The sequence below is a fragment of the Phascolarctos cinereus genome, unplaced genomic scaffold, assembly GCF_003287225.1.
Source record: "Phascolarctos cinereus isolate Bilbo 61053 unplaced genomic scaffold, phaCin_HiC Scaffold_8;HRSCAF=390, whole genome shotgun sequence".
In the NCBI taxonomy this organism is placed as follows: domain Eukaryota; kingdom Metazoa; phylum Chordata; class Mammalia; order Diprotodontia; family Phascolarctidae; genus Phascolarctos; species Phascolarctos cinereus.
Window position 1 is genome coordinate 46,358,076 of NW_027556291.1, and position 27,756 is coordinate 46,385,831.

At 50.9% G+C, this 27,756-nt stretch overlaps 1 protein-coding gene across 1 annotated transcript; it reads left to right on the top strand.

Moving 5' to 3' along the window:
• The first annotated feature begins 681 nt into the window (after positions 1-681).
• On the top strand, positions 682-27,707 carry ELF4 (E74 like ETS transcription factor 4). Its single transcript, XM_020969814.2, is given in 10 exon segments — positions 682-947; positions 10,926-11,149; positions 11,744-11,915; positions 13,310-13,393; positions 14,801-14,989; positions 19,725-19,808; positions 20,053-20,245; positions 21,316-21,675; positions 22,916-23,051; positions 23,053-27,707. Coding segments are annotated over 9 exon segments (1,833 nt in total). The 5' UTR covers positions 682-947; positions 10,926-11,077; the 3' UTR covers positions 23,596-27,707.
• Positions 27,708-27,756: the final 49 nt, after the last annotated feature.

Consider the following 27,756-nt stretch of genomic DNA (forward strand, 5'->3'; position numbering starts at 1 on the left):
AGGAGGGAGTGAATTCCAGGAACAGGGATGCTTGTGGAGAATCTGGGAGGTGGGAGGTGGAATGTTGTAAAGGAGTGCTTTGCAAACAGGCATGAAGGAACGGGAGTAATGTGGAATAAGTCTGGAGAGGTAGGCTTAACCCAGAATGTGAAGGGCTCTCAATGCCAAAGCCAAGGCTCATTCCACATGTCATTTTTGTATCCTCCTGGAAACCTCAGGATGATCCCTGCCCTCCCCCACCTCAAAGAACCCATGGGCAATATTAGAGAACTTGAAATTCCCCTGACTACCCCAAAAATTTCAGGTGAGGGCCAGGGCCCAAGGCAGGCCCTGTAACCATGTACTGGGTGTAGTCTGAGCTATGTTAAGCCCAAAGCTGGAATATGCTGGGGCCTGGAGGACAAGGAAGGAAACAGGGCTTTCACATAAATAATCTCACAGAGACCCCAGGCAGCACAGCTCCCACTGTCTTTATCTTTGCCTCTCTCTCTTCCTGATTTCATCTCAAATGGAGGGGGTGGCAGAAAGGAACATGAAGGAGGAGCTTTATTAAAAAAAAAATCAGCTTTGGGTCCCAGCCCCCGTGTGTGTATGTGTGTGTGTGTGTGTGTGTGTGTGTGTGTGTGAGAGAGAGAGAGAGAGAGAGAGAGAGAGAGAGAGAGTGAGTGAGTGAGAGCTGGCAAGGGAAAGAGAATTCTGCACACTGGAGTTGGAGCTCAGGGCTGGAGAGAGAGAGACCAAGGTTTGTGGGGTTGTTCCCTGCGACAACCTGTTTGCTCACTCCCTAGATCGCTGGGCTGAGCTCTGTGGCCCGCGACCACACCCCTCACCCTGTCCAGCAGTCTAGTAAAACATCAATATCTGAGTTCATTGATCATGAGCTAGAGTCTGCTGTAGCTGCTACTTGACTGATGTTGGCTGGTGGTTCATCTGTATAGAGGTACAGGGTAAGTGTTCCAGAGGGAACCTTTGCGGGCAGTGGTTGGGGGTGAGGGGAGGCTGTTGGGGTGAAGCTAAGACTTCCTTTCCTGGCCCTGGGCAAGTCCCTTTCCCTCTTTGGAACTCAGTTTCCTCCTGAAACTGAGTCCTGTTGGACTACTTGGCTACAACAGGTTCCTTCCAGCTGGAAAATCCTGAGTATTCCTGCCAGGCTTCACGGAAGGGGTGTGTGGTGTGTGTGTGTGTGTGTGTGTGTGTGTGTGTGTGTGGTGTGTGTGTGTGTGTGTGTGTGTGTGTGTGCGCGCGCGTGCGGAGGCGTTCCTCAGTGGATCTGAGTGATGGGCATGAGGGGACCAGTGGCAAGGGGTGGGAGGGAATTAGGAGGGAGACTTTGGCAGGCCCACCTTTCTGTCCATCTGGCCTCTGGCCCTGTCAGTTCACGTGAGGGGGCCAACGGTACTAGCAACGTGTGTAAGCTCCACTGGGTCAGCTGAGGGAATTGTCACCAACGCACTCCGTGACTCACTCGCTCACTGACTCAGTCACTCACTCAGTCACTCAACTACCTGCCCACCCACTGGGGACCAGGATCTGGCACTGAGCTGGGGAGATCCTGAGCGGAGGGGGGAGGCCCAGACTGGCTGCTGCTGCATCCAAACGGCTGTGCGTCCTGGCAATAGTGAGGCTGCTTCCTGGGCCCCCACCCCCGCGCAGAGCACCCCAAGCCATCCTGTGCTCCATACCCGCGCCGGGCCACAGGCCGCTTGCCCATCCTTTCCGGCTGGGACGCTCGGACCGGGGTTGGGGCCGCGTATTCCCAGGAGTGGGGGAAAAGGGGAAAAAGGTTCCCAGGGCTCAGCTCAGCCCCGCCGGGCAGCAGAGGTGAGGACTGAGGCCCCGCCCGCGGGCCCTGGGGTTCCCAGGGCTGGAGGCCTGTGGCCCCTCCCCCCGCTCCTTCCCGCCGGTGCGGCCCCCCACTCTGGCCTCCGGGCCCCCGGCGGCGGTTTCCTGGGGGGCCGGGGGGGAGGGGCTGCGGCGCTCTGCGCTCAGGAGGCGGGGGAGGGGGCAGAGTCCGCATGCAAATGAAGCCCCTCTTCTCCCTCCTCTAGGGCCCTTCCCCTTCCCTCCGCACTCCTCCGACACCTGCGGAGACCCGAGCCAGAGCTGGAGCCGCTGGCGGCCGGGCTGGCGGCGGCCTACTGGGTCGGAACGTTCTCCTTCGGGGGCGGGGCCCGGGCCGGGGGCGTGTCTGGGGCGGCCGCCCGGGCCCGGGCCGCGCGCTGGGGCCGGTCGTGGCCGCCGCCGCTCGGGGCGGGCTCGCGGCCAAGGCGCGCCCCACCCACCCCAGAGCCCGCCCGCCCGCCCGCCGGTCGCGGAGCAGCAGCGGCGGCGGCGGCGGCAGCACCACTGGCGGCGGCGGCGGCACCGGCACCGGCTCCGGCACGAGCAGCGCGGGGAGGCGCGAGGTTCGCAGAGTTTGCAAAGTGCTTCAGGATGCTTACGATAGAGAGGAGGGAGCCCATTGGCTCCTCTTTCCCCCCTCGCGTTTGCTCCAGGCCTCTCTCCTCGCCGGTGGTGGCTGAGTCGGCTTAGGCTGCCGGCACAGCACGGGGGCCCGCGCTGCCTGCACCGTGCCTGGCAGGGGTGGCGGCATCGGCCGAGGGGAGGGAGGGGGCTCTTGCAGCGGTGGCCACCTGGGTGGCCTGAACCCCTACACGCGCCCCCCCATCACCACCATGGCTGTCGAGCCTCTGAGCTTGCCTCAGAAAACGGGGGCCCAGCGTGACAGAGCTGGTTTTTAACTGGCAGCTGGCTGTAGCCCATCATTGGGCTGGGCTATGGAAGGGCTTTCGCTCGCTCTGAGCCTCCATCTCCTTCACTGAGCCTCCATCCGGCTTCCTGAGCACCCCATCCTCTCATTGAGCACCTGGATCTCATTGATACCCCCATCCTCGCGCTGAGCCCATCATCCTCAAGGAGCACCCCCGCATCACCTCGACCAGGCCCCCACCTCCTTCATTGAATCTTCTACTTCCTCATTGCCCCTCATCATCTCTTGGAGCCTTCCATTTTCTCATTGATTCCTTCACCCCCTCATTGACCCTCCCCATCTCACTGAGTCTTCCACTTCCTGATTGAGTCCCCCAATCACTCATAGCCCACTCCATTCTTTTACTGAACCGTCCATCCTCTCACCGAGTCCCCTATTCCTTCATCCCTGTCTCCTCCCTTAGCCTCCTAATCGCCCTCATTGAAACCCCCATCGTCTTTCCATCCCTTTCCGGAGTCCTCCCATCCCTCCTTAGAACCCCAAACCGCTATTACTGAGCCCCCTGTTGCCTCCTGAAGCCCCTCCCATCCCATCCCTGAGCTCCCCCTCATCCCCTCACTGATCGTTCCCCATGGCTCCCTGAGGCCCTGATCCCCTCACCGAGCCCCCGCATCACGCTTGCAGATCCCCTTCCTGAGTCCACTCCATCCCCTCACCGAAGGTTCCCCGTTGTCTTTGCTGAGGGCCCTATGTCTCACGGAGCCCCTATCACCCTCGAAGATCCCTTCCCTCAGCCCCCATCACCCTCGCTGATCCCCTCCCTGAGCCCACCCCATCCCCTCACCGAAGATTCCCCATCGTCCCTTATCACCCTTGAAGATCCCCTCCCCGAGCCCCCTTCACCTTTTCTGAGCCTCTCACGAAGTCCTCTGCCACCATCGCCCTCACCAAGCCTCATCCCCAATATGCCATCCTCTGTCCCTTGGTTCCCCATGTCTGGAAGGCATTTTTTTCCCCTCACCTTCGCTTGTATCTCTAACTTGCTTCAAAGCGGGAGCTGCCTCCTCCAGCGAGGCCTTTTTCTTGATCCTCTGTTAGCGCTCTCTCCCTCTTGAAATTACTTTGTATTACTTGGCGATATATTCGGTATGAATGTAGCTGTGTTTCGATTGTGTCTTCTCAGCAGAATGTCAGCTCCTTGAGGGAAGGGCAGCTCCCATGCGTGTAGTAAGTGCTTAATAAATGTGTGGTGAATTGAACTGATACCACCTCCCCCCACCCATTCAATTCAGTTCAACCCACATTTATGGAGTGCCCACTACTGAATGGCCGAATGGCTCAGGATGCAAGAATACCAGGCAAAAAGAAAATCCCTGCCTTCAGGGGTTACAGTCCCCTTCTGGCAGGTTTCTCAGACCCCTTTGGGAAGGGCAGCTTGGGCTGAACTGGAAGGGGAGCAATAGACCACTTGACTTGTATGGGAGCAGGAGGGGGGCTTTCTACCTGTGGTCTCCCAGAGTTGTGGGCAGGTACACTTTTATATGTAAGAAGGCAGGGCTGACTCAGATACATGCATGGGCCAACAGTCCCTATACATCTCACACGTCCTGGCACACAGTTTGCAACCAGACACACTTTACTCATCCATGGTATGACCCAGACCAACACAAAGAACATGTCCACAGGGAAGACCCATTTATGAGTAGGTCTCTGCTAAGCCACCTGGCAGAAATGATACAGCAGGAGCATTCTGGATTGGCTGAGAGGGAAAGGCATTGGCTGAATGGCCCCCAGGTGGGTGGTGAGGGGGAGATGTCACCTTTTTTCTAATTAGTTGGGAAGTGGTCAGCAGCTGAACAAGTCTGGGTCCTCCAAATGGCTTAAAGGGGAAGGAAACAAGCATTTATTAAGCACTTACTGCGGTTCTGGCACTGTGCTATGCTAAGCGCTTCACAGCTATTAGCTTATTTTATCTTCACAACAACCTGGGGAGGTAGGTGCTCTTAAGATCTCTGTTTTACAGTTCAGGAAACTAAGGCAGAATGAGGTGAAGCGACTTGCCAAAGGTCATACAGCTAATAAGTACCTAAGGCTGGATTTGAATTCAAGTCTTCCTGAGACCAGACCCAATGCTTTCTCCTCTTCTTAAACCGTGACACCCCCCCCCCCATGGTGTTGAGACTCACAGTTTAAGAAGGGGTCGAGAATGAAAGAAGTTTAAGAAGCCCTGCTAGGACACCTAGCTGGGACTTGAGAAAGATAAAAGCTTTAGAGGTGAGAGGTTCCGTAAAAATTGATTAGTCCAGGGGTGGGGAACCTGGAGCCTGGAGGCTACATGTAGCCCTTTAGGTCCTCAAGTTCGACCTTTTGACCGAGTCCAAGTTTTACAGAACAAATCCTTTTATTAAGGTTCCCCACCCCTGGTCCAACCCTCTCATTTTACAAGCAGAGAGACTGAGACCCAGAAAGGAGTGACTTGCTCAAGGTCAGGAGACCTCTGGGAGTTAGCAAAGCCAAGATTTGAACCCAGGTCTTATGATCTTACTCCTTATGTGACCTTGAGCATGTCCCTTCCCCTCCCTTCACTTCAGTTTCCTCATCTGTAAAATGAGAACTGGACCATCACTAAGGTCCTTCTCAACACTAAATCCTATGAAAAAGCTTTCTTGTCTGAGCTCCTGGGAGGTAGCAAGGCTACCTGTACTACTCTGGCCATTTGACAGGAGAAGCAGCTGAGACCCAGAGAGGTTAGGTAGGAAAGTAACGTATTTGGAGTTAGAATTCAGGTGATTTTTTTTTTAACCAAACATGTATTTAGTGGAGACACTATTTGCAAGGCCCTGTGCTAAGCACTGGGAATATAAAGAAGAAAAATTGCCCAGTGCCTGTCCTTGGGGACATTCTAATTTAATAGTAATAAAGACTGGACCTTATTTCATCTGTATAGGCAACCTCCCAGGTGGGGAGGACTCCCTCTACCAATTCAGGTCATCACCTTCTCTGAAATTTCTGGTCTTGTCTAGAGATTTGTCTATAGCAAAGGGATCAAACCCTGGTCCCTGGGATGGCTTTGCATGCAGCCTGAACACTCCCAGGTATACCCTGGAACCAGATTAAAAAGTAATTGGGAAAGATTTAACAAAATAAATAAAAAATACAACAGAACATAGATAATGTTAATATGTGGTTTTCTAAGTCAATACTCAGCAGCACACAGGGCTCAGTAGGTATGATTTACTGGCCTCTTGTTTCTTTTTGAGTGTGACACCGCTGGATTAGGGTAGGGAGAGGTTAAATCATTTGCCCAGGGACACACAGTGTTTACCAAAGGTCAGGGGTCTTAAACCCAGGTCTCCCTAGTTTTGAGACCAGAATGCCTTTCTTCACTTTTTATTTAGTTAGTTATTTTTGTTTGGGGGCAGGCAAGGTGTGGATATAAAAAGGGCCAAGAGAAGTTTGCCAGCCAATGTATTCTTAGGAAAATGGGAGTGAACGATCCCAGCTAGGGGATCTCTCCTAGCTAACTCTGAGGACAGAGCAGAATTCTAACAGGCTCAGTCTGAGCCTAGGGAACCAGCCTAGGTGCTTTTGTGCATGCTGAGGGCAGCCTTTCCTTCCACCCCTTTTTAAAAGTTGATTTTTCCCACCAACGTAAGAAGGTCTGGGCCAGCCAGCACCTCCTCCCCTCCCTCCTTCCCCCTCCAAGCTGAGAGTTTCTGGGGGAGGGGGGGCTTTCCCGGCCTTTCAGCTGTGGTGGTAGCCCCCAAAGGATGTGGTCACTGGCTGGCTGATTGGGGGGCGGAGCTACAGGCCTGCTGCTTATTGCTGGAGCAAGGGGTGTTAAACAGAGCTGGGAATCAGGTCAACAAGAGAAATCAATCAAGCTTTACTGAGCCAGTCCTCACTCAGTGTTAGGCATTGTGTGTGTGGGGAAGATACACAGGAAGTCTATGACTGTGGCCCTCCCTGGCTTAAGGAAGCTGGGTAGGTAAGACCCCAGGGACTCTAAAGAATAACAAAACAAGGCAAGAGACACACAATGGATCAGAGATTTCAAGCTGGAAGGGACCTTAAACGTCACATAGTCCAATCTACCCTTCCCCCATTTTCAAAATGGGGAAACTGAGGCTCTGAGAGCATAAGAGACACATAGGTGAGGTGGCAGAGTTCACATTTAAACCTAGGTCAGCTCTTTCCCTGGCAACAGGTCCCTCCCCATGGCCTCCCCCCACCCATATCTCTAGCAGTTTCAGTTTTATCACTCTCCCCGTGGTGGCAGCCTTTTGAAGGAAGCAGTGCTTAGTAGTGTCATCACCTAGGAAGCAGCTAGGTAGTGCAGTAGGTGTGCGTGGAGTCAGGAAGACCAGAGTTCAAATCCAGCCTCCAACACTAGGTGAGTGACCCTGGGCAAATCACTTAACTTCTGGCTGCCCCCTGTTTCCTCATCTTGAAAAGTGAGGCTAATACCTTCTAGGACTGTTGTGAGGGTCAAATGAGATAATTGTAAAGTGCTTTTTAGCAAACCTTAAAGCACTATATAACTGGTAGCTATTATTATTAGTAGGAGAAAATATTATTATTACTATTAGGAGTACTACTATTACTACTATTATTATTACTATTAGTAATATTATTAGTATTATTAGGAGGAAGAATAGTTATAATTATTTTTAGGAGGAAATAGAGAGGAAGGCTGTGGTCACTCAGATCTACTGATTCCATGTCCAGTAAGGCCTAGGCACAGGTTCGAATCCTGCCTCTGTATAAGGGCCAGATTGTGGAGGGCCTTGAATGCCAGAGTCAGGATTTTGGACTTCAATCATGTGAAAAATTCACTTAAATTCAATAAGTCAGTGTTTAGGGCCTATGAATCCCAAGACCCTGGGCAGGTATACAAAGATAGATAGATAAGACCCAATTTGTGTCTTTGGGAAGTTTACACAATCTCCCAGGTTTCTTGTGAAATGGTAACCTTACATATAAAAATAGCTCACATTTCTATAGCATTTTAAAGCTTGCAAAGTGCTTTACACACGTCTATTGCTCAGTACAACAACCTTGAGAGGTAATCATAATAATGATAACTAACATTTACATGGTACTGCCTGGCTCTCTACAGTTACAATTACACTTTACAATTAGGATCTCATTTGGTTGACACGACAACCCTGGGATGTAGGTGCTGTTATTATTCCCATTTTACAGATGAAAGAAACTGAGGCCAAGTAAGGTTACCTGACTTACTTGCCTAGGGTCACACAGCTTATGAAAATGTCCAACTGTCTCATTTTACAAATGAGAAAAACTGCCCAAGGTCGTATAGGTAGATTGGGGATCTACCTATGTGGTATTGGGTATCAGAATTCAAACTCAGCTCCTCTTATTCTGAATCCTGGGCTCTTTCCATTAGGCCACAATATCTCCTAGCTGGAGGGCAGAGAATGTTTTTGGTTTTGTATTTTTCATCCTCATTATCCAGCACAATTATGTAGTAGTCATTTAATCGGTGAATCAACAATTTGTTCAATTGAATTTTGATGGGGGGGAAGGATGGAGAATGAGTGTTATCAAATGACATTTTATACATATATATGCACACATCTATATGTACAATATATGGCTTCACAAACCTGTAAGTGCTCTGTAAATGTTAACCACTGTTATACAAAGTGTACACAAATAAATATTAGAGATTGTTGGAAATTCAAAGACGGATGGCCCACTTACCCCAAGTGGAAGGAAGATTACATGGACGATATATAGCCTTGAATGAAGGGAGGGTTGGTTTGGGGGTTTTTTTGGTGGGGGGGGAAGGAGCATTCCAAGCATGGGGAACCCCATGTGCAAAGGCAGGGAGAGCAGAGACAGCAGGATGAGAACTAGGGAGGAGGAAAGTAGTTTGGCTGAACACAGAGGCCATAGTGGGATACGTGGGAGGTAAGGCTAGAGTGGTAAATGGAATCAGGGAGGGTATTGAATGACAGGGTCACGACTTTAGACTTTATCTAGTAGGTTATGGTGAGCTACTAACAGGTTTTTAAATAGAGAAGGGACATGGCCAGGCTTGAGCCTTAGGAAGGTAATTTCAGCAGCTGTATGGTGGATGGATCAGCGAGGAGAGAGACTGGAAGCAGGGAGACTTAATTTGCTGTTGCAATAGTCCTGGGGAGAAGAGATGAGGGTCTGACCTAGGTGAGAGGAGTGGGAGTGGAGAGAAAGCGATGGACGTAAAAGCTTTCCGAGGTAGAATCGACCGGATTTGTCAACTGCTTGGATGTTGGCGGGGGTGGTGCAAAGAGGAAGAAGTCGGAGAGTTTGAGTGCTGGTGCCATCGGGAGAAATAGGGAATCCAGGCAGAGGAGGTGGTTGAGGTTGGCGGGGAGGAATGATGAGGTCTGTTTTGGTCACTTTACGTTTGAAATGCTGACGTCAAGCATCCTGGTAGAGATGTCCAGCGGGGAGGGGGAGAGGAAGCACTGGAGGGCAATCTGGCTGTGTAGATTTGGGAAGCATCTGTGTAGGGGTGAGAGTTGAAGCTTCAGTCCTGAATAAGATCTCCAAGCACCTGTGCCTACCCCTGGGCCAGATACTGTGGGAGATACAGGAGAGACAAATCGAAGGTACAGTCTTTGCTTTTCAGAAACTAGAGGAGGGGGTGTGGGGAGGGGGCAGGACCAACACACCTGAAATAGAGAAAATATGGTGGGGTGTAATAATAATAATAATAATAATAATAATAATAATAATAATAATAATATTGTTAGTCTCTGTGATGTGGGGGTAGGGATAGCACTGGAGTACTCAGAGCAGGCTTCCTAGAGGAGGGGGATCCTGAAAGGGATTTGGAGACTAGGCAGGATGCCCTCTCCACCCCCTTCCCCCAAGCTGTTGCTATCTTCACCAATTCCCAGGGGAGAAGCTGAGCCGTGCCTTTTGGGGGAGGTTGGGGGGTAGGTCCCCATGCCTTTCCCAGGGTGACATTTCAGTCCTGAAACCAGAACGACTGTCAAACTGTCGGGGGGGGCTCTGGGCCAGGGCATCTTGTCTCCCTGTTTGCCAGCCCTCTCTGGGCAAGCTTATATAAGTGTGGGAGGGGGGTGGGGGTGGGCGCCAGGCTTTTAGTGCAGTCCTTGGCCAGCACAGATCTTTCCTCCACTGGAGTCTGGGGGCAAATTCTGACTGACTCTGCCAGCTGGCTCCCAGTGGGCCCACTGTGCGGGCCTTACCAGCTCTCACAGAATCCCAATTTCTCTAACTTGTGTCTTATGTTGGCCCAGGGTGCCTGCAGGTTGGGGGAGGGGGAGTGCTCTGCTTCAGCTGGGTTGGGGGAGACGGAGGCTTCAGGCAAAAAGGGTGAGGGCTTTCTCCAGAGAAAGAAGTGGGAGGCAGCAGGAGGAGAGGAGAAGGAAGAAGAAGGAAGGGAGAAGAGAAGGAAAAGGAGAAGAGAGGGGTAAAGGAGGTGAAGAGAAGGGAGAGGAAAAATAAAAGGAGAGGTGAAGGGGGGAAAAGGGAGAAAATGAAGAAAGAGGAAAGGAGAGGCAGGCGCTTGAGATGAGAGGAAGAAGATAGAAAAAGGGAGAGGGGAGGAGAAGGAGAGAAGGCACTGAAACAGCTAAATGGGCCAGCCTCCCCTTAGGGAGGAGGCCTGGCCTCCGTAGGGGTCTTCATTATTTCTCCGGGTCAGGGGCCCCCAGGCTAGTGCTGCCTTCCATAAACATTTGTTAAATGGAATCATTTTCTCTCTTTTCACTTCTCTGCCTTCTGCTTTCTTTTTCTGACCCTATGCCCTGTTCCTATCTTTTGCAGTATCCTTACATTTTTCTCTTTTAATTGCCCCCCCTTCCCTCTTTCTTTGTTTCTGCTTGTCTGTCTCTCTTTTATCTTTTATGTGGTGGAGAGCAGTGCACCAGGATTCAGGAGACCTGGCGCTGCTAAGTCTGACAACTCTGTGACCTTGGGCAATTAACTTCCTCTTTCTGGGCCTCAGTTTCCTCTTCTGTCAAATCAAGGAATTAGACTGGAGGCCACTTGTGGTCTCCCCACCCCTAGTCACTAGATGATCTCTTTGAACCCTCCCATGATTCTTTTCTTTCTCTTCTCATCTTTCCTCTTTCCTTCTCCTCCCACCTCCCCTTGGTGGTTCTCAGGACTAGGAGGCTGGACTGAGGGGAAGGTGAATTCACAGGCTTCTGTCCTCTCCCTCTCTTCTACCCAGGTCTCTCCAGCCAGCTGAGCCCCAACCAGCATGCTGCCCTGACCCCAGGGCAGGTTTTCATCCAGCTTTGAGTTGGCCTGTGTGACTCTCTCAGCCCCGAAGATCTCAAGGCCCCAGACGTTCCCTTCTCACTGGCCTTGAGAAGAGGCAGCATGGCCACTGCTGTACAGAGCAGTGAACTGGTATTTGAATTTGCCAACGGCGGGATGGAGGAGATCCAGCAGGTACATGGGTGCAACTCCTTGGAGCATCAGAGATAGCACCCCCAGCAAACACCCTATTGTCATTGGCAGTGGCCCACCTTGGATTAACCAGTCCTTGGGACAGAACACCAGGATCTCAGGTCACTAATAAAGGATCCCCTACCTGTTCTCTCCCACATGGCAGCAAGGGCACCCCCCAGCTCCATCTGTTGTGGCCAGTTAACCTGGCCTGGGCTGAGAGGAGCCCAGATCACTTCTAAAGGATAACTTCCCACCCCCACCATAGGTGATATCCAGCCAGGCCTTGAAGTTAGCCTCCTGTCTTCCAAAGTCTGGGTGTGGAGGCATAGTATGAGTACATGGATGGAAGGAGCCACACTGGGAAGAAGAAAGAAGGAGAGGCCTAGGCTGCCTCGTTGAGGCCATAGGCCAGTATAGACATTGAGCACCTCTGGGGCCTCTTCTTCTCCATGGTTAGCACCCAGGGAAGGATATTTTTTCAGAGGCCAGTAAGGTGCAGGGGGGGAGTCAGGAAGGACTCCCTGAAGAAGGTATGTGTGAGAGGAGGGGGCTGGGGAGGAGGGGAATACCTTCAGCTGTCCTTTCCCTCCACAGCTGGACGATCCTTCTGTGTTTCCAGCGGTGATTGTGGAACAGCTCCCCTGTCCAGAACTGCTGCACCTTTACTCTGGGCTGGACCGAGATGAAGTTCCCAATGGCATCATGGCAGACCGGGACCTGGGGGTGGCCGAAGGGCAGATCCTGGAGGGAGGCCTGGTGGTGTCAGGTCCATCCTCTTTGGGGCTGGGACTGGGCAGGTTCAGGGAAGAAGGAAAGGGAGGGAGCTGGAGGTGGGGGGAGTGCATCCTGACTTGGGGAGGCAGAAGATGAGCTGGTGGAGAAGGGAGGGACAGATGGACTATTAGGAAGTGAGTTAAGTCAAGGAAGACTTCTGGGGGAGGCTGGTGACTCTTCTTTAAGCTAAGCCTGGAGGAACCAGGGCTAGGACTAACTGTCCACCAGAGGCATGAAGGAGGGACCATGTACGGGCATATTCCTCCTTTCCTTTCCTGTGAGCTGGGAGGGAAAAGTTGTAGATAAACAACCAGTTCAACTCATCACCTTCAACAGGGGGTACAGCTGAGAAGCTCTGTGTGTTAATGAGGTGTGGAAATGAATGGAGGGCTGGTCCACCAACTAAACCACAAAGGCACTTACCTAAGAAGGGAGGTCAGGGAACTATTCAAGTAACCAAGACAGGCTCCTGAAGGGGAGGGGGGGTGGCCAGTCCTGTGCTCATCCTTGTGGGGGATACAAAAGTATCATGAGATGGTCCAGGCCCTCAGGGAGCTTACAGTCTAACTGAGGAGACAAGACTCATGAAACAGAACAGTTATTGTATCAGTTGGCTTAGTGTGGTGAAAAGCACACTGGATTTGGCATCAGAGGACCTGGGTTTGAGCCTCAGCTCTGCTGCTGTGCAACCATATCACAGCCCTCCCCCTCAGTTTCCTCACTGGTAGAATGAGGACCTTAGATGGCCTCTAAGGCCCCTTTCAGTTCTGACATTTTGTGATCCAGTAGGAGAGTTAGCATGTGGCTGGTCAGGGCGAGCTTCACAAGGGGGCTGGGGGATGGAGCTTGAAAGGGGAGGAAGGGGAAAGGGTATGAATCAGTAGAGAAATAGGAATGAGCATTGGGCATATGGAGCCTATAAGCAGAGCTGGGAGGGGAGAGGAGGTAAAGGTGGGATCTTAGAATCAGCTAGTGTAAACCCTCCCTATTTTTCAGAAGAGGAAATTGAGGCCTGGGGGCAGGGTAGGGTGACTTACCTTAAGCTCCATCCCATACAAAAGTATCCCAGGATATTACCTGGATTTCTGCAGAGCTGAGACTTGAACCCAAGACCTTCGATTCCAAATCCAGCATTCTCCCCACTATTCCACTTGGATGATGACCACAGTTTCCCTCAAACCATCCCTCAGGGCTCTGTTAGAGACCCAGTGGGTTGAACCCAACGATGTTCTGCCATAGGGCTCTCTGTGGCTCCCCCCCTCATTTGGCCTCATGGCATCCCCCCAGCCCCCAGGGTTCTTCCTACCCCCCATCTCAGCCTCTTCCTCTGGCTGACCTGTGCCCCACGTGGACTTCTCTTACCTCCTCCATCTTCCCCCACACCAGATGATAACAACCAGACTGTGATGGCCACTGAAGTCCTGCTTGACGTGGAGGCCCCCAACAACATACTGGATGAAAGTCGCATGTGTGAGTTGGAATCTCCCTCTCCCTGGAGAGCCCCAAACAGCAGAGAGGTAGCGGGGTGCCAGAGAGGGAGCGCTAGCCACGGGAGTCAGAGGACCTGGGTTCAAGTCCCACCACTGCTACTTCCCAGCCACATGACCTTGGGCAAGTCTCTTCCCCTCTCTGGGACTCAGTTTCCCTTCTGTAAATTGAGGATAATAGATTTTCCAGTCCCTACTCTGGCTAGCAGGGCTGGAGAGGATGCATAGATGTTGCTTGGGAAGCTAAGGGCCCAGTAGGTCTAGCAAGAGGGTCCCAGGCATGCATTAGAAGACACAGATTGTGACGCTGTTGGAATTCTGACCGTGGAAGTCCAGAAATAGCCCACACTGGGAAAGCTCTCCCGAGATCTCCCAGGTCCTGAGCCCATCCCAGGGCAGCCAGAGTGTCTAGGGTCTCAGCCACTGCAGAAACTCATTTAATTTGGGGGACATTCTTCTTCCCATTATATGATGGAGGAAAGAGGTGCCCAGAGGTGAAGGGACTTGTCTGGGGTTGTCCAGCTGGGGCCCAAGGCAGGATTCGAATTGATTTCTTGCCTGTTTCTAAGCCTGATGCTCCACCTAAGGCTGTTTCTTCCCTGACCCCAGCCCCATCAGGGTTCCTCTTCAGAGCACGGGCTCTGTTGCCCTTAGTGGGGAGCAGTAAAATTACCCCCTGATGGGGAGTGAGCCTGCAGCCCCAAAGTGGGGATGGGAGAACAGCTTCTAGACTGAGCTCTGCCACTGACTTGATATATGACCTTGGACAAGTCCTTTTCTGTGCCCCCGGCCTCAGTGGCCTTCTCTGGAAAATGCTCCCTCCATTTCCTCACATCTCTAAAATTAATCCAGGTGGCCATTTCCCCAGCCAAGGGCAGTGTAGACCCCCTGGCAGTATGGAGGCAAGGGTGGGGTGGGGGGGATTGTCTTCACACCTCATCTGCGTTAGGGCCTCTCTAGTGCCGTCAGACACCAGGCATGGCGCTAACCTGGAGGTACAAAGGAAGGCAAGGCATCCCTGTCTCTAAGGGTTCACAGGCCAATGGGGGAGACAATTTGTAAACCACCATGTACATACAGAATATATGTAGTGGATAGAGAAGGTAATCTTAGAGGGACAGAATTAATGGGGAGGAGGTGGAATAGGAAAGTTCAATTCCTTCATGTTACAGAGGGGAGAAAGGGAGCCAGAGAGGACACCCCATCCTTGGCTGTCTCTGTTGTACCAACTTGTCTCCCCTGCCTTGGCCTAGGGGCTACTTGAGAGACTTGGAAGGCCATGGTTGTGTGTCCAGACCTTGAGACTACTAGATGCCACCATCCTTGGGAGGAGGGGTCCTCTACCTGTCCTGGCCCCTAACTCAGGCCACCCGGGCTTTTACTCTTACAGTCAGTGGTTCTGGGATATTCACTGAGCAGGACTCTTCTGGGGCCTTCACCAACTGTGTGCTCTCAACCTCCTCGGGGGCAGACATCCCAACTAGTGGGAGTATGACTGCGGAGGGCTTCTCCATGCCAGAGGACAGCTCCATGGACAAATGCCTTGGGAGGCCTCTGCCAATGAGGTCAAAGAAGAAAGGTAAGGACTTTTGTTTTTGTAGGGAGCCAGGCCTGCCTTGCTTACAGGTGGCTGTAAGTACCCTCGGAGCTCAGCAAGGGGCACAGGCCCTCTTGGCCTGCCACAGTGCCTGAAATGTCACCATTAACACCACTTTCTGGCTTTCTTGAGTTGCTGAACTTTATCTGGTGTGTCCCCAGAAGAACAGTCCAAGGGCTGGGCTTGGTGCCCATGAAATAAAAAAGACCAGAGAAAGGTCTCTAGCACTTAAAAGCCATTTCCCAGGTTTGAATGTCCTAGCTCCTGTCCTTATCTCTTACCTTTCCCTCCCTCTCCAACTCCCCCCCCCCCAACTAGCCAATTGCCAAGGCTCATCAATCCTACTTCCAAAACATCTGCCTCAGTGGGCCTTTCTCTCTCTTCCCACGCTTGGGAAGCTAGTTCAGGCCCTCCTCACCTCCCACCAAACCATGGCAGTAGCCTCCCTACCTCCAGCCTCCCCCTTCTCCAGTTCATCCTTCACACAGCCACCCAAAATGAGTTTCACAGGTCCAGCCATAAAAAATGTCGGTGGTTCCCTGTTACCTCCAGGAAAAATGACCAACTCATTGCATTTAAAGCCCTGAACAATGTGGCTTCAGCCTAGCCCTTCTGCCCTCCTGCAACAATCTGTTTGGGCTGAACTGGCTATCTTGCCTTGGCCTGGGCTATTCTCTTTCCTCATCTCCACTCTCAGGAATCCTCATCTCTCTTCAAGGCTCAGCTCTGGTGTGACTTCTCCCTTCCTAAGCCCAAGGCTTTCCTATCCTGGAAATCACTTCGTATTCCCTTATTCTAAGGATGGGAGCCAACTGAGGGCAGGGATTGGTTTCATTTTGTCTTTGTATTCCTAGCCTGGCAAGTAATAGGTGAATAATAAACACTTAATGAATTTCTTTGTGATCATGGATAAGTAAATAACTTAACCTCTCTGGGTCTCAGTTTCCTCCTCAGTAAAAGTAGAAACAGTACCTGCCCTGGCTACCTCACTGGGCTATTGTGAGTGACGCTGGAATTGATAAAGTAGTGAACCTATCAGGCAATCAGTTAGGTAGAGGGGCTGGTAGGGGGCAGACCTAAGATTGAGCTCCAGCAGTCAAAAGACCTGGGTTCAAATCCTGACTCTGTGTGACATATTTGCCTTCTGGGAGGTTTCAGTTTCGTCCTATTTAAGATGCAGGTGTTGGACTAAGTGACCTCTGAGGTCCTTTTCAGTTTTACAGCCTATGATCCCTTATTATCTCCACAGGCCTCAGTTTCTGTGCTAGAGCGAGGGCAGTAAAAGAATTATGGAACGTTTGAGCTGGCAGGTGCTTAGAGATCATATCTAGAGGCAGAGTGTGAGGAGGCCTGGATTCAAATCCTGGCTCTGACAAGGACCTGGCTATGTGACTTCAACTATCCTCTATGTCAAGGGTTCTTAACCTGGAGTCTAGACCCACTAACAAGTCAGTGGATGGATTTCCATGAATTTGGATGGGAAAAATTACTTCTTTTTTTTTCACTAACCTCTTTCTGAAAGGTAGCATTTCCTCTAGTTATTTGCAAAGCTGCTTCTGAGAAGGAGGACATAGGTTTTTAGCTGATTGCCATAAGGGTCCAGGACACCTGAAAGGTTCAGAGGGTTCCCATATCTATGTAGTCACCCTGGCTGCTCCCCAGAGTCCTAATCCTACATCATCAATGACCTATTGTAGAGATTCTCAACCTTTTGTGGTCCTCGGACCCCTTGGCTTTCATTAAACCTTCCTCTATCCCTATTTCATATGAAAGGAAAGAAATTCTCGAGTTTCCAATGCATATGAACCTAAGAAAAAATAGAGATAAAGTATTTTTTTGGTTGTTGTTTGTTTTTTGGAGGTGAACAGGGTGAAGTGACTTGCCCAGAGTCACATAGCTAGTTAAGTGTCTGAGACTGGATTTGAACTTAGGCCCTTCTGATTCCAGGACCAGTGCTGTAGCTGCCCCAGATTTGAATTTTAATAGGTCATGTATTTACTAGATCTTCCCCACACCATTTGACAAACTTCTACCCCTTGTCTGTTTTATAGAGATCTCAAATTCAGCATGTCCAAAGCAGAACTCATTATCTTCCCCCCCTCCCCAAACCCTCCCCTCTTCTGAACATTTCTCTTCCTGAGGCATCACTATCCTTCCAGTCACAGGTTCAGAACATCTGAGTCATCTTCAATACTTCAATACTTTTTCTCACCCCCTCACATCCAATTAGTTGCCAAGCATTGTCAATTCTGCCTCCACAGCGGGAGCCCTCCTCCCCTCCCCCCCGCCCCAGCCCAGGCCCGCATCACCTCTCCTTTCCACTATGGCTGAGACTCCTAATTGGTCTCCCTCCCTCCCTCCTCCCTCCCTTGCTTCTCTCTCCAATCCAGCTGCCAACTTGATATCCCTAAGGCACAGGGCTCACTGTGTGTCACTCCTTAGCTCAGGAAACTCTCATGGCTTTTTTTTTTTTTTGCCTCTAGGAAAAGGTACAAACCCTTCAGTTAGACTATTCAAACGTTTCCCAGTGTTACTCCAGGCTGCCTTTCCAGGCTTCCTGCCCACTTTTTCTCTCTGTGTGTGTCTCTGTCTCTCTGTCTCTCTGTCTCTCTGTCTCTCTGTCTGTCTGTCTGTCTCTCTCTCTCTCTCTCTCTCTCTCTCTCTCTCTCTCTCTCACACACACACACACACACACACACACACACACACGTCCAGTTTTCCAGACAAACTGGCCATTCCCCATTGCTTCATCTTCATCTCAATGCCTCTGCATAGGCCGCCCCCTCCCACTTCGAATACACTTGTTTCTCCCCTCTGTTTCATGGAGCCCCCAGCTTTCTGGAAAGCTCAGCTAATGGCCCCTAATTCCTTATCCCCCAGTTGCTAATGTACTACCTGTGGAAATTACTTTGTATCTGGTTTGTATTCAATTTTCTATGTACTTATTCCTTACTCTCGCTACACTGCCCCCCCTCCCCAGTGAAATGTAAACTCTCAGAGCTTTACTAGCACTGGTTTTCTTTGTTTACGTGGTTGCCTTTTTATCCCCAGTGCCTTGGTAAGGTGCCTGGGATGCAGTAGGCATTTCATAAATACTTATTGAAATGAATTGAATTGACCATGAGCAAATCCCTTCCCTTTTCTGAGCCTTAGTTTCTTCCTCTGTAAGATGGGGATAATTACACTTTATATACCTTCCCTTGTAGGGTTGTTGTGAGGAAAACATGTTGTGAACCTTAACTTGCTAGAGAAAAGAGAATCACTCTGATCTAGTACAACTGCCTCATTTTACTCAGGAGTAAACTGAGTTTCTGGAGCAATTATCTCACAGTGGGCAAACATCACTGTGTGAAGAAGGTGCAGCAGTCCCAGGGGCCCCAAGCTTCCATTTTGTGTTACAAATTGTATCAAAAGCCATTGGAAAGGGGCTCCTTGGGATACATCTGCCCAGCCTAAGAAGACTCCCCAACCTCTTCTGTGTCTGTCATGCCAGGATTAAGGAATTTGTCAGAGGTCACCCAGCCAGTGGGTTGGTGGCAGATCTGGGATCGAAAGGAAGCTGAGGACCGGGACTCTCAGACAAACTCTTCTTTGCTTTCCTTTTCCTTTCTTCTTTCCTTTCTCCTTCTTCCTCCACCTCTCTCTCCCCCCTCTTTCTTTCTGCCTCCCTCTCCTCCTTTTCCCTTACCTCCTTTTTTCTTGTCTTTCCTTTCCCTCTCTCTCATTGTTCTTCCTCTGTCCCCTTCCCTTTGCCTTCTTCCTTCCTTCTCCTCTTCCTCATTTTTCTCTTTATTTTTTTTATATCACTGTTATTTCTCCAATGATTTCCCCCAAGCCGCCAATAAAATCCTCTCTTATAACAAATAAGCACGGTCAAACAAAATTCATCACCGCACTGGCCATGGCTGATAACGTATGTTCCATTCCATACCTATTGTGCACCCCTCTCTGCTGAAAGGTGGGAAGAGGCTTCGCCATCTGGCTTCTGAAATCTCCATTGGTCACTACGTTGACCAGAGTTATGAAGCCTGTTGATATTGTTTGTCTCCTGGTTCTGCTTGCTTTGCTTTGCATCAGTTCATACAAGTCTCCCCAAATTCTCTGATGTCTTCATATTTGTTATTGCTTATGGCCTAGCTCTCTTTCTACACTACAGCAGAGGGGCCACTCTTCTTTATTAGCCCTTGGGGTCTGCATGAGGGGGAGGGAGATGGGCAGCTCTCTCTCTCTCTGTATGTATGTGTGTGTGTGTATATATATATATATATATATACATATATATATATATATACACAGACACGTCTATCTATATATATATATGTATATATATGCACATACATACACATTCACACGTATACTCACCCACCCCAATACACACACACACACACACACACACACACACACACACACAGAGAATGCCTTTGAGCCTGAACCAGCCATGTGCTGCTGCTGTGTTTACAAACCGGCACAGAGGGAGGCCAATGTGTAAGGAGCTTACGGAGCCTCCAGAAGCTGGCCTCTTCATGTCTACCTCTGGGGCTCCCAGATTGGGGTTGGGACACCATGGAATGAGGTGTGAGTGGGAGAAGCTGTACCATGTGCCTCGGTGGACGGGCCAAATCAGGGCTCATCTGCTGCCATTTTGACACTCTGCTAGGTTCAGGGGCACTGAGGCACTGTACTCATCCTGCTTCCCCATCCGTCTCCCCCTTTACAGTCCAGAAGGCAAAAGCACCCCGTTGTCCCTCACCAGTCAATGAGCCCAACTTCCCCATCCGGAAGAAGTCTAAGGATGGCAAAGGTACAGACTGCTTTCTCTCTCTCTCTCTCGTTCACCTACTGGCGCTGGGAGGCTGGGCAGGGGGGAGGATGGAGACATAGTCCCAGTTCTTGGAGAGGCCCTGATCTGGTGAGGGGAGAGGCACTGCCTGCCCTCAGGGAGCCCCCAGTCTGGTGAGGAGAGAGGCACTGTGCCTGTCCTCAGGGAGCCCCCAGTCTGATTGGGGAACTACTGATCTCTTCTGTGACAATGTTCCTTCTTCCAGGGAATACCATCTACCTTTGGGAGTTCCTGCTGGCTCTCCTGCAGGATAAGAACACTTGCCCCAAGTACATCAAGTGGACCCAGCGTGAGAAGGGCATCTTCAAGCTTGTGGACTCCAAGGCTGTGTCAAAGCTGTGGGGGAAGCAGAAAAACAAGCCAGACATGAACTACGAGACTATGGGGCGGGCACTGAGGTAAGCCCATCCCCATCCCTGCATCCCCTAGATGTTCTCCTTGGTGTCCTACCACAGTCTTTCCTGCTTTGGGCCTCTCATTCTGCCCTCCAGGGAAGCGGGAGTCTGATGCCCTTCTCCCAAGCCGTCCCCTAGGCCTGAGGCTGCCCTCACCTCTGGTTGGGGAAGCTCCTTCCAGCTCCAGCTAACCTCTCTCCCAGCGAGTTTTCTGATTATTGCCCAGTCTCAGCCCCAACCCCTGCCCCTTCTCCCTGTCCCTTCAGAATTCCCTAGGTGAGTGAAAATGACTCTACCAGCTAGCCTCTAGGGCACTTAAAGGAGATAATATGTGGAAAGTGCTTTGTAAATTTCAAAGCAATGGAAATGTGAGTGAGCTGCTATTACTATTTATTTGACCAGATTGGTGATTTCTTTAGTTTAGGAAAATTATAGTGAGAAAACCTCTTTTAGCAAGCCAGATTGGCATCTACTTTACAGCTTAGAGCCTTTTTGGAGGTCCTGGACCCCTTGGGCAGCCAGGGTGATAAAGCCTATGGACCGTAAATTAAACTACCTAGAATTACAAAGGAAACCAAAGGTTACTGAAAATAAAGATGTTGTTTTTTCCAATCTAAGATCACACAGACCCTTTGAAATCTATCCACTGACCCCTTGGTGGGCTATGTGGACCCTAGTTAGGAATTCTCCAGAGTTGCCTGAAGCCTTCCTGAGAGCTAAAGGTACTTGTCCAGAATCACACTGCTAGGACTTGTCAAGGGGAGGAGTTGTGGATTACAACATGTATTCCAGTTTATCTCTGAGTGGTAGTGGTAGGAGTAGGAGCAAGAGTAGCAGTAGTGATGATGATGACGATGATAATTATTAATATTGTTTTTTGGCAAATATATTTGGGAAATCTCTTTGTTAGATCAGTTTCCAAAGACCTTGGAATTACGATTATGATTATTTCCAAGGTCTTTGGAAGTTGAGCCAGTAAAGGGCTTTCCTGAGGCACTGGCAGGGCAGCTCAGGCATCTGAGGTTCGTGGCTCAGTGTCTCCCTCCCCACCAACTGTGCCCTGTTGCCCCCAGGTATTATTATCAGAGGGGCATCCTCTCCAAAGTGGAAGGGCAGAGGCTGGTGTACCAGTTCAAGGAAATGCCCAAAGACCTGGTGATAATCGAAGATGAAGAGGGTGATGAGGCCAGTGCTGAACTCCAACAGGCCCCACCTCCGCGCCGAGCTGCTTCTAAGGCTTCAGCCCGGCCTTCCACTCAGCAGAAGAAGGATCCCCCTATGGAGGTTCTGCAACAAGGCCCGCAGGCAGCATTGAGCCTGCAAGCTATGGCTAAGGAGAGCTCAGCTGCTGCCATGGCTGCTGTGGCTGCGGCAGCTGCTGCCGTAGCAGCCCCTCCTGGTGAGGCTCGGGGGACTCTGGCCCGCACAGTCAGGTAAGATCCTTGGTGCTCTCTCTGACTACCTGCTGTCGGGAGACCTCCTTGCTGAGTGCTTTTACAACTGTGATCTCATTTGCTTGTTGAACAGCCCAGCGAGGTCAGGGAAGCAGGTGTTAGTATCCAGAAGCTGAGGCACAGAGAGAGTGTGACTTGGCCAAGGTCACACAGTTGATTGATGGGGCAGCTAGGATTGGGTCAGATGTATTGTTCTACAGCCTGTCACTTTGAGAACAAGGGCAGGCCCGAGACCCTGGGCTCGACAAGATGAGAAACCCTCCCCTGATGTGGACCTCTCCTCCAAAGGCTGGGCCACTGCTGTTTTCCCTCACCCTGGGCGAAACCCAGAAGATAAGGTTTGCTTGGGATCTTGGGGACCTTGGAAGCTCTCACTCTCCCTGGACAGACTACGATGCCTCATTGCTTTTGTGGATTCTGTCTCTAGAGAGCTGCCCAGAGCATTGAGAGAGGAGGTGACTTGCTCAGGTTCACAAAGCCTGGATGTGTCAGGGGTAGGACTTGAACCCAGATCTTTTTGGCTCTGAGATCCATGCATTCCACATGGTACATATAGCTTCTCTAACTTGGATAATTTCTTTCAACAAACATCCATTAAGCACCTGCTGTACACAGAACCCTGTGCTAGGCACTGAAGGCCATACGACTTTTGGATAGGCCCTGGTTCCTGTCCTCAAGTAGGTGACACTCTAGTAGGGGGCTAAGACCCCAAAACAGATAACTATAGTGAAAATGATTAATATAATATTTTATATTATATAATAGATGCAACATGAGAAGGGCAGAACAAAGGGGAGGCAGTGCAGTGAATGGAAAGACCCCTGGTACTAGAGTCAGGGGACCTGAGTTCAAATCCCATCTACCTGTATGACCTGGGATGAGACATTTCTCTTTTCTGAGCCTCAGTTTCCCTATCTATAAAATGAGTTGGATTGGACAACTTCTAATGTCTCTTGGATACATGATAAAGTAATGCCTGCCAACCCTTAATTAAGGTCCCTAAGAAAATGCTACAAGGAGAAAGGAATCGCCTTCCCAGAGAAGGTGCATCTGAGTTACTTACACTTTAAAAGAGGGTAGTAATTGGACAGGTGAAGAGAGGGAGGGAGGACATTGCAGGTAGAGGGGATACGTTGAGCAAATACTTAGGGGTGATAAAGCATAGAGCGTATTTGGGGGCTGCCCCTTGCCTCACGTGGCTTGTTTTCTTTCTCCTTAGTGCCTCTTTGGTTTCTAACCACGGTGGAGTGTCTGCAGCCGGATCCAGCTCAGGCCTGGGAGCCCTTACCCTTCAGACCATCCCACTGGCCACAGTGCTGGCCAGTGGCTCCTCAGGCACCTCGGCCACCTCATCCCCAAATTGTCCTCCAGGGGGTCCCTTCGGCCTCGGCCTTCAAGGACATCGTCACCCTGCAGGCTGCCTTCCCTCTGGGATCTAACTTCCCAGAGGGCTCAGCCTCAGCAGGGCGTCCATTTGTCCTTAGCAGCCTCTCATCGGCGGCCCTTGGGCCTGCATCCAGGCCCCCGGGGACCCTGGTGGCTGCCATCATTAGGACTCCAGGAGTGAAGGAGGCACTTCCTGGGCCCCCTTCCTACCTGCAGGGTGTCGTGGCTGACGAGGCCCTGAGGCAGCCTCAGCCACTTCAGATGCAGGGGCTCCTGGGTAACTCCCAGCCCCAGGAAGCCCCAGGGATCCCTGTGCTGCCCCAGACCCCCACCAGCTGCCCTTCTGTCGGCCTGACCCCCGTGGCTGAACTGGAACTCGCCACCAGCCCAGGGGCCCTGCTGGTAGCTGAGCCCAACCTGACCCAATCGGGAATGGTGCTGGCTGGAGCCCTGGGCCCTTTCCAGGAGCCCAGGACTGGAGCTGAAGGAGGTAGGGGAGAAGGGGAACTCTGAAGAGAGGGATTTCTGGCCCTCTTTGGAGAAGGGCTCCTCAAGGGAGCTTCACCCACCAGTCAAGTGCCAGGGCCATCTCTAGGTGAATCTCTCATGGCTGCCATCTTGAATGGAACCCTCCTCTCCCCTCTCCCTGGTGCTTGCTTTGGAGTCACCTGGGGGAGCTTGGCAGAGAAGTCAAGGGCACCACCAAGCATGGGGTGGGGGAGGGGAGCTCTCCACCATCAGCCTTATTGTTTATGCCCAAGCCCCCTGGGACCCTCTGTGTTAAAGAACCTGGCCTTTAACCTTGATGCATCTGGGAGAGGCCCAGCCAGTTTTGCCAACTAGGGCCTGCCTAGAAGCAGCAAGGAACAGTGGGAGAGCTCTGGATTTCGAGCTATATTACATGGCTTTGAACCTCAGCTCTGCCACTCCCTAACTCTGTGATCTTGGGCAAGTCCCTTCACCTTACTGAGCCTCAGTTTCCTTATCTGTAAAATGAAGGGTTGGACTAGATAATCTCGAAGGCCCCCTCTAACAATAGAGATCCTCTGATCCTTGAATGCCAGCAAGAAGCCAATGAAACCTGTCACCAGCCCTTTGCCATTTTTGACCATAATTAGTTGGGCATCCCTGGAGCCAAGCCCTGGGCTTCAGGGCCATTCAGAGACATGAACCTTCAGAGAATAATGCCCCTAGCTGGTGGGTGGAGAGGTGGCTTGGGTGGCCTGGAGGTTGGTGCCCACAAAAGCCCCCACTTAGGCTGGGCAGTGCTAACTTTTGGGTGCTGTTTCTGTTGCCCTGACTAGACTGTGAGCTCCTTGGGGAGGGGAGGGGGGAAGTGAAGGGTGTCTGGGCCCCACATAGGGCCCCGCAACCATGGCCAGTCATTGGGAAATTGAACTGGCTTGCAGCTGAGTAACCTTGCCTGAATCAGTTTCTTCATTGCCATTCCCTACACTGAGGGATGCCCCCTGAGTGCTGTAGGTCCCCAGGGGCAGCTTGGGAGCTTTGTCTGTGTGTGCTTGTGTGTCTGTGTGCCCATCCACATGCATGCACTTAGGTGCTCAAGTATGTAGAAACCAGCATGGCTTAGTGGCAAAAGCCCTGGATTTGGAATTCAAATCCTGGTTCTACCACTTCCTCTGTGATCCTGGGCCAGTCACTGCCCTTTTCTGGGCCTCAGTTTCCTCCTCTGTAAAATGGGGAAAATAATACTTACACTACCTACCTCCCAGAGGAGAGGTTGTAAGGAGAGCCCTTTGTAAGCTGACAAAGAGCTCTAGAAATGACAGTTAGGACACCTGGGTGAGGAGGGCCTGGAACCCAACCTTGCTGGCCAGAGATGTCCCCAAGCATCTGAATTTCCCATTCTGGGTCAGTCATTCAGGAATTCCTTCCCAAACTTTTGGGAAGCTACTTAGATCTTAAGCCAGGACGACTTTTCTGGCAATCAGCGCTGTCCGAGGTCTCCCACGGTGGGAGAGGACAGCTTTGGACTTGGCCAAAACCTGCCTCGGTCAGGCTGAAGAAGGGTGGGCAGGACCCTGGATCTCTGTGCCTGGGGTGCCGTGAACATCTCCGTGCTTGTTCCCCTCAGCCCTTTCTTGATTGTATGTATCCTTCGGGTCCCCCAACCCTGGAAGAGTTTGCCTTTCTAGGCCAAAGAGGCCCCATCTTCTTGGCATAGTCTCCTGCAGCCATCCCCCTCTCCCCACCACCGAGTAAGTGGTCCTGGAGGAGGTGAGAGAAGGAATGCAGGGAGATTGTTGCTGTCCCAGGACATCCTGGGCTGAGGAACCTTGTTAGGTAGGACGTCGGATGTAGTCATTTTCCCATCTGCTTCCGGAGGAGGCAGGCCCTGCCCCTGGGCGGCCCATGGAAATGCCCACACCCTTGCAGCCCGCGTAGCTCTATCCATAGAATCTAGAGATTTAGAGCTGGGCTGGATCTTAGAGACCATCTAGTCCCTGCCCGCTATGGCACTGAGGCTGAAACTGGGACTTTGAACCCAGATGCTGAGTCCTCCCATGCCAGGGCTCTCAGGCCCCCTCCTTGACTGGTCACTCTGTGGTGACACAGACCAAGGGTGGAAAGGTGCTAGAGCTGGAATCCAAAACTGTCCCCACTCTCTAGTGTCTGGGTGCTCAGCCAGTCAATCCATCAACAAATTCTTATCGATCGTCTACTGTGTGCCAGCCACTGTGAGGCGCCAGGGACACCGACAAAAAATAATCCCTGTGTTCAGGGAGTTACATGGGAGATGGGGAGTGAATATGTTCAGAGAAAAGTAAAAACTATGTATAATGTATAGACAGTAATTTGAGGGGGAAGGGATTAGCAGCTGAGGGAGTTGGTAAAAGCCTCTTGGCACTGGAGCTGAGAGATTTTAAGTGAGTGAGAGCATTCCAGGCTAGGATGAGGAGAGCAGGCCTGTCCTGTGTGAAGCCTCTCGATGAATAGGCCCAGCTAGCAGGTCCCCAGGGGCTAAACTAAGTGTGTCTGTGCCCAGGGCCTGAGACAGTCACACAAACTCAGCCGAGGTCCCTTTGGGGATAGGATAGAGGCCATCCCTTTTGCTTTGAGATAGTTTTCATTGCTGGGAACTCTTCCCCCTATTGCAGGGATCCCCCAGGGATCTGTGCTTGGCCCTAGCCTAATATCCTCAGCAGTGACTTGGATAAAGGGATAAATTTGGTTGCTTATTAAATTTGTAGATAGCACCTTAGATGAAAAAGATCTTGACAGCTCCAGTGATGGGTTGAATCTACTCAGATGAGATGCCAGAGGGCTATATAAAGGCTTATACTTGGGTTCCAAGTACTAGTTTGCTTAGCTGTTTGTCTGAAAGTAGCTCAGGTTGAGTGGACTGCGATCTCAAGATGATTCAGCAAGGCGATGTGGTGGTCAATGAGGCTCCCGTGATCTGGGGCTTAGGGAGTGACCCTCCCGCTTAGCTGTGGCCTTGCCTGGTCAGATCTGGAGTACAGTACTTGAGTCTGGGCCCAGGATGGTAGGAGGGCATCCAGACAAAGGTGACCAGTGGAGTCAAAATGGGAGCATAGGAGGATCAGCTTGAAGGCATTGAGAACTTCAGAAGACAACACGCTCACTACCGTCAAGCATCAGAATGGGGCAGAATAAGAAGCCATGAAATCGCTATTTGAGGCCAGATGCCAGGAAAAGCTTTCTGACAGTTAGAACTGGGCAGAATTGAGGGCCCTGTTGACCTAAGTATAACATTCCCTCCCTATCCAACATCCCATGTTAGGTAGAAATGATTTTGTGTTATTGGATATTAATTGCATGATCGGCTATTAATCAATCGCATCCATGGTCCCTTCCAGTTGGATATGTAGGCTAGTCCTGGGCCTCCCCATCTCAGTGGAAAGAACGCTGGTTTTGGAGGCCTTGAGCAGTCACTCCTTTCCCCTCTCTGGGCCTCAGTTTCCCCTCTGTAAAATGAAATGGTCTTTAAGCTCCTTTCCAGCTATCTCTAAGTCTTATGAATTCTATGTTTTTGAAATCAAATTGAATGGTAAGCAGAACCAGAAAAACAATACACACGATGACTGCTATTATATAAACGATAAGAACACTAAAGCTGCATGTGTAATTGTAGTGACCCATCTGCACCCTCCTGGAGAAGATGAGGAAACGCATGTCCCCCCCCCTTTTCTCAGAGAGGTGGAGGACTATGGGTGCAGAATCTTGCATACGCTGTCAGATGTGGTTGCTGTGTCGCTTGGTTTTGCTTAACTGTTTTCATTGTTACAAGGGAAGGCTTGCGGGGTGGGGGTGGTATATGGCAAATGACTATGATATAAAAACAAAAGGCATCAATAAAAGTTTAAAAAAAATAAAGATGTTGACTTTAATGGTTTTGGTGGGCTAGGGTGACTCCCTTTCCACTAACCTTGAGAAGAATTGGTACTTGGTTAGGACCTGCCCACCCAGTGCCCCCCTTTCCTCTCTCCCTCAGTAACTTTTTAAAAATGTATTTTGATTTATCAACAATCACTTCCATGAGCTTTTGAGTTTTGAATTTTTCTCCCCCTCCCTCCCCAAGATGGTACACAATCTGATATAGGTTCTACATATACATTCCTATTAAACATATTTTCACATTAGTGATGAGTAACTTTTTTTTTTTACTAGTTTCTCAGCCTTTCCAGGGAA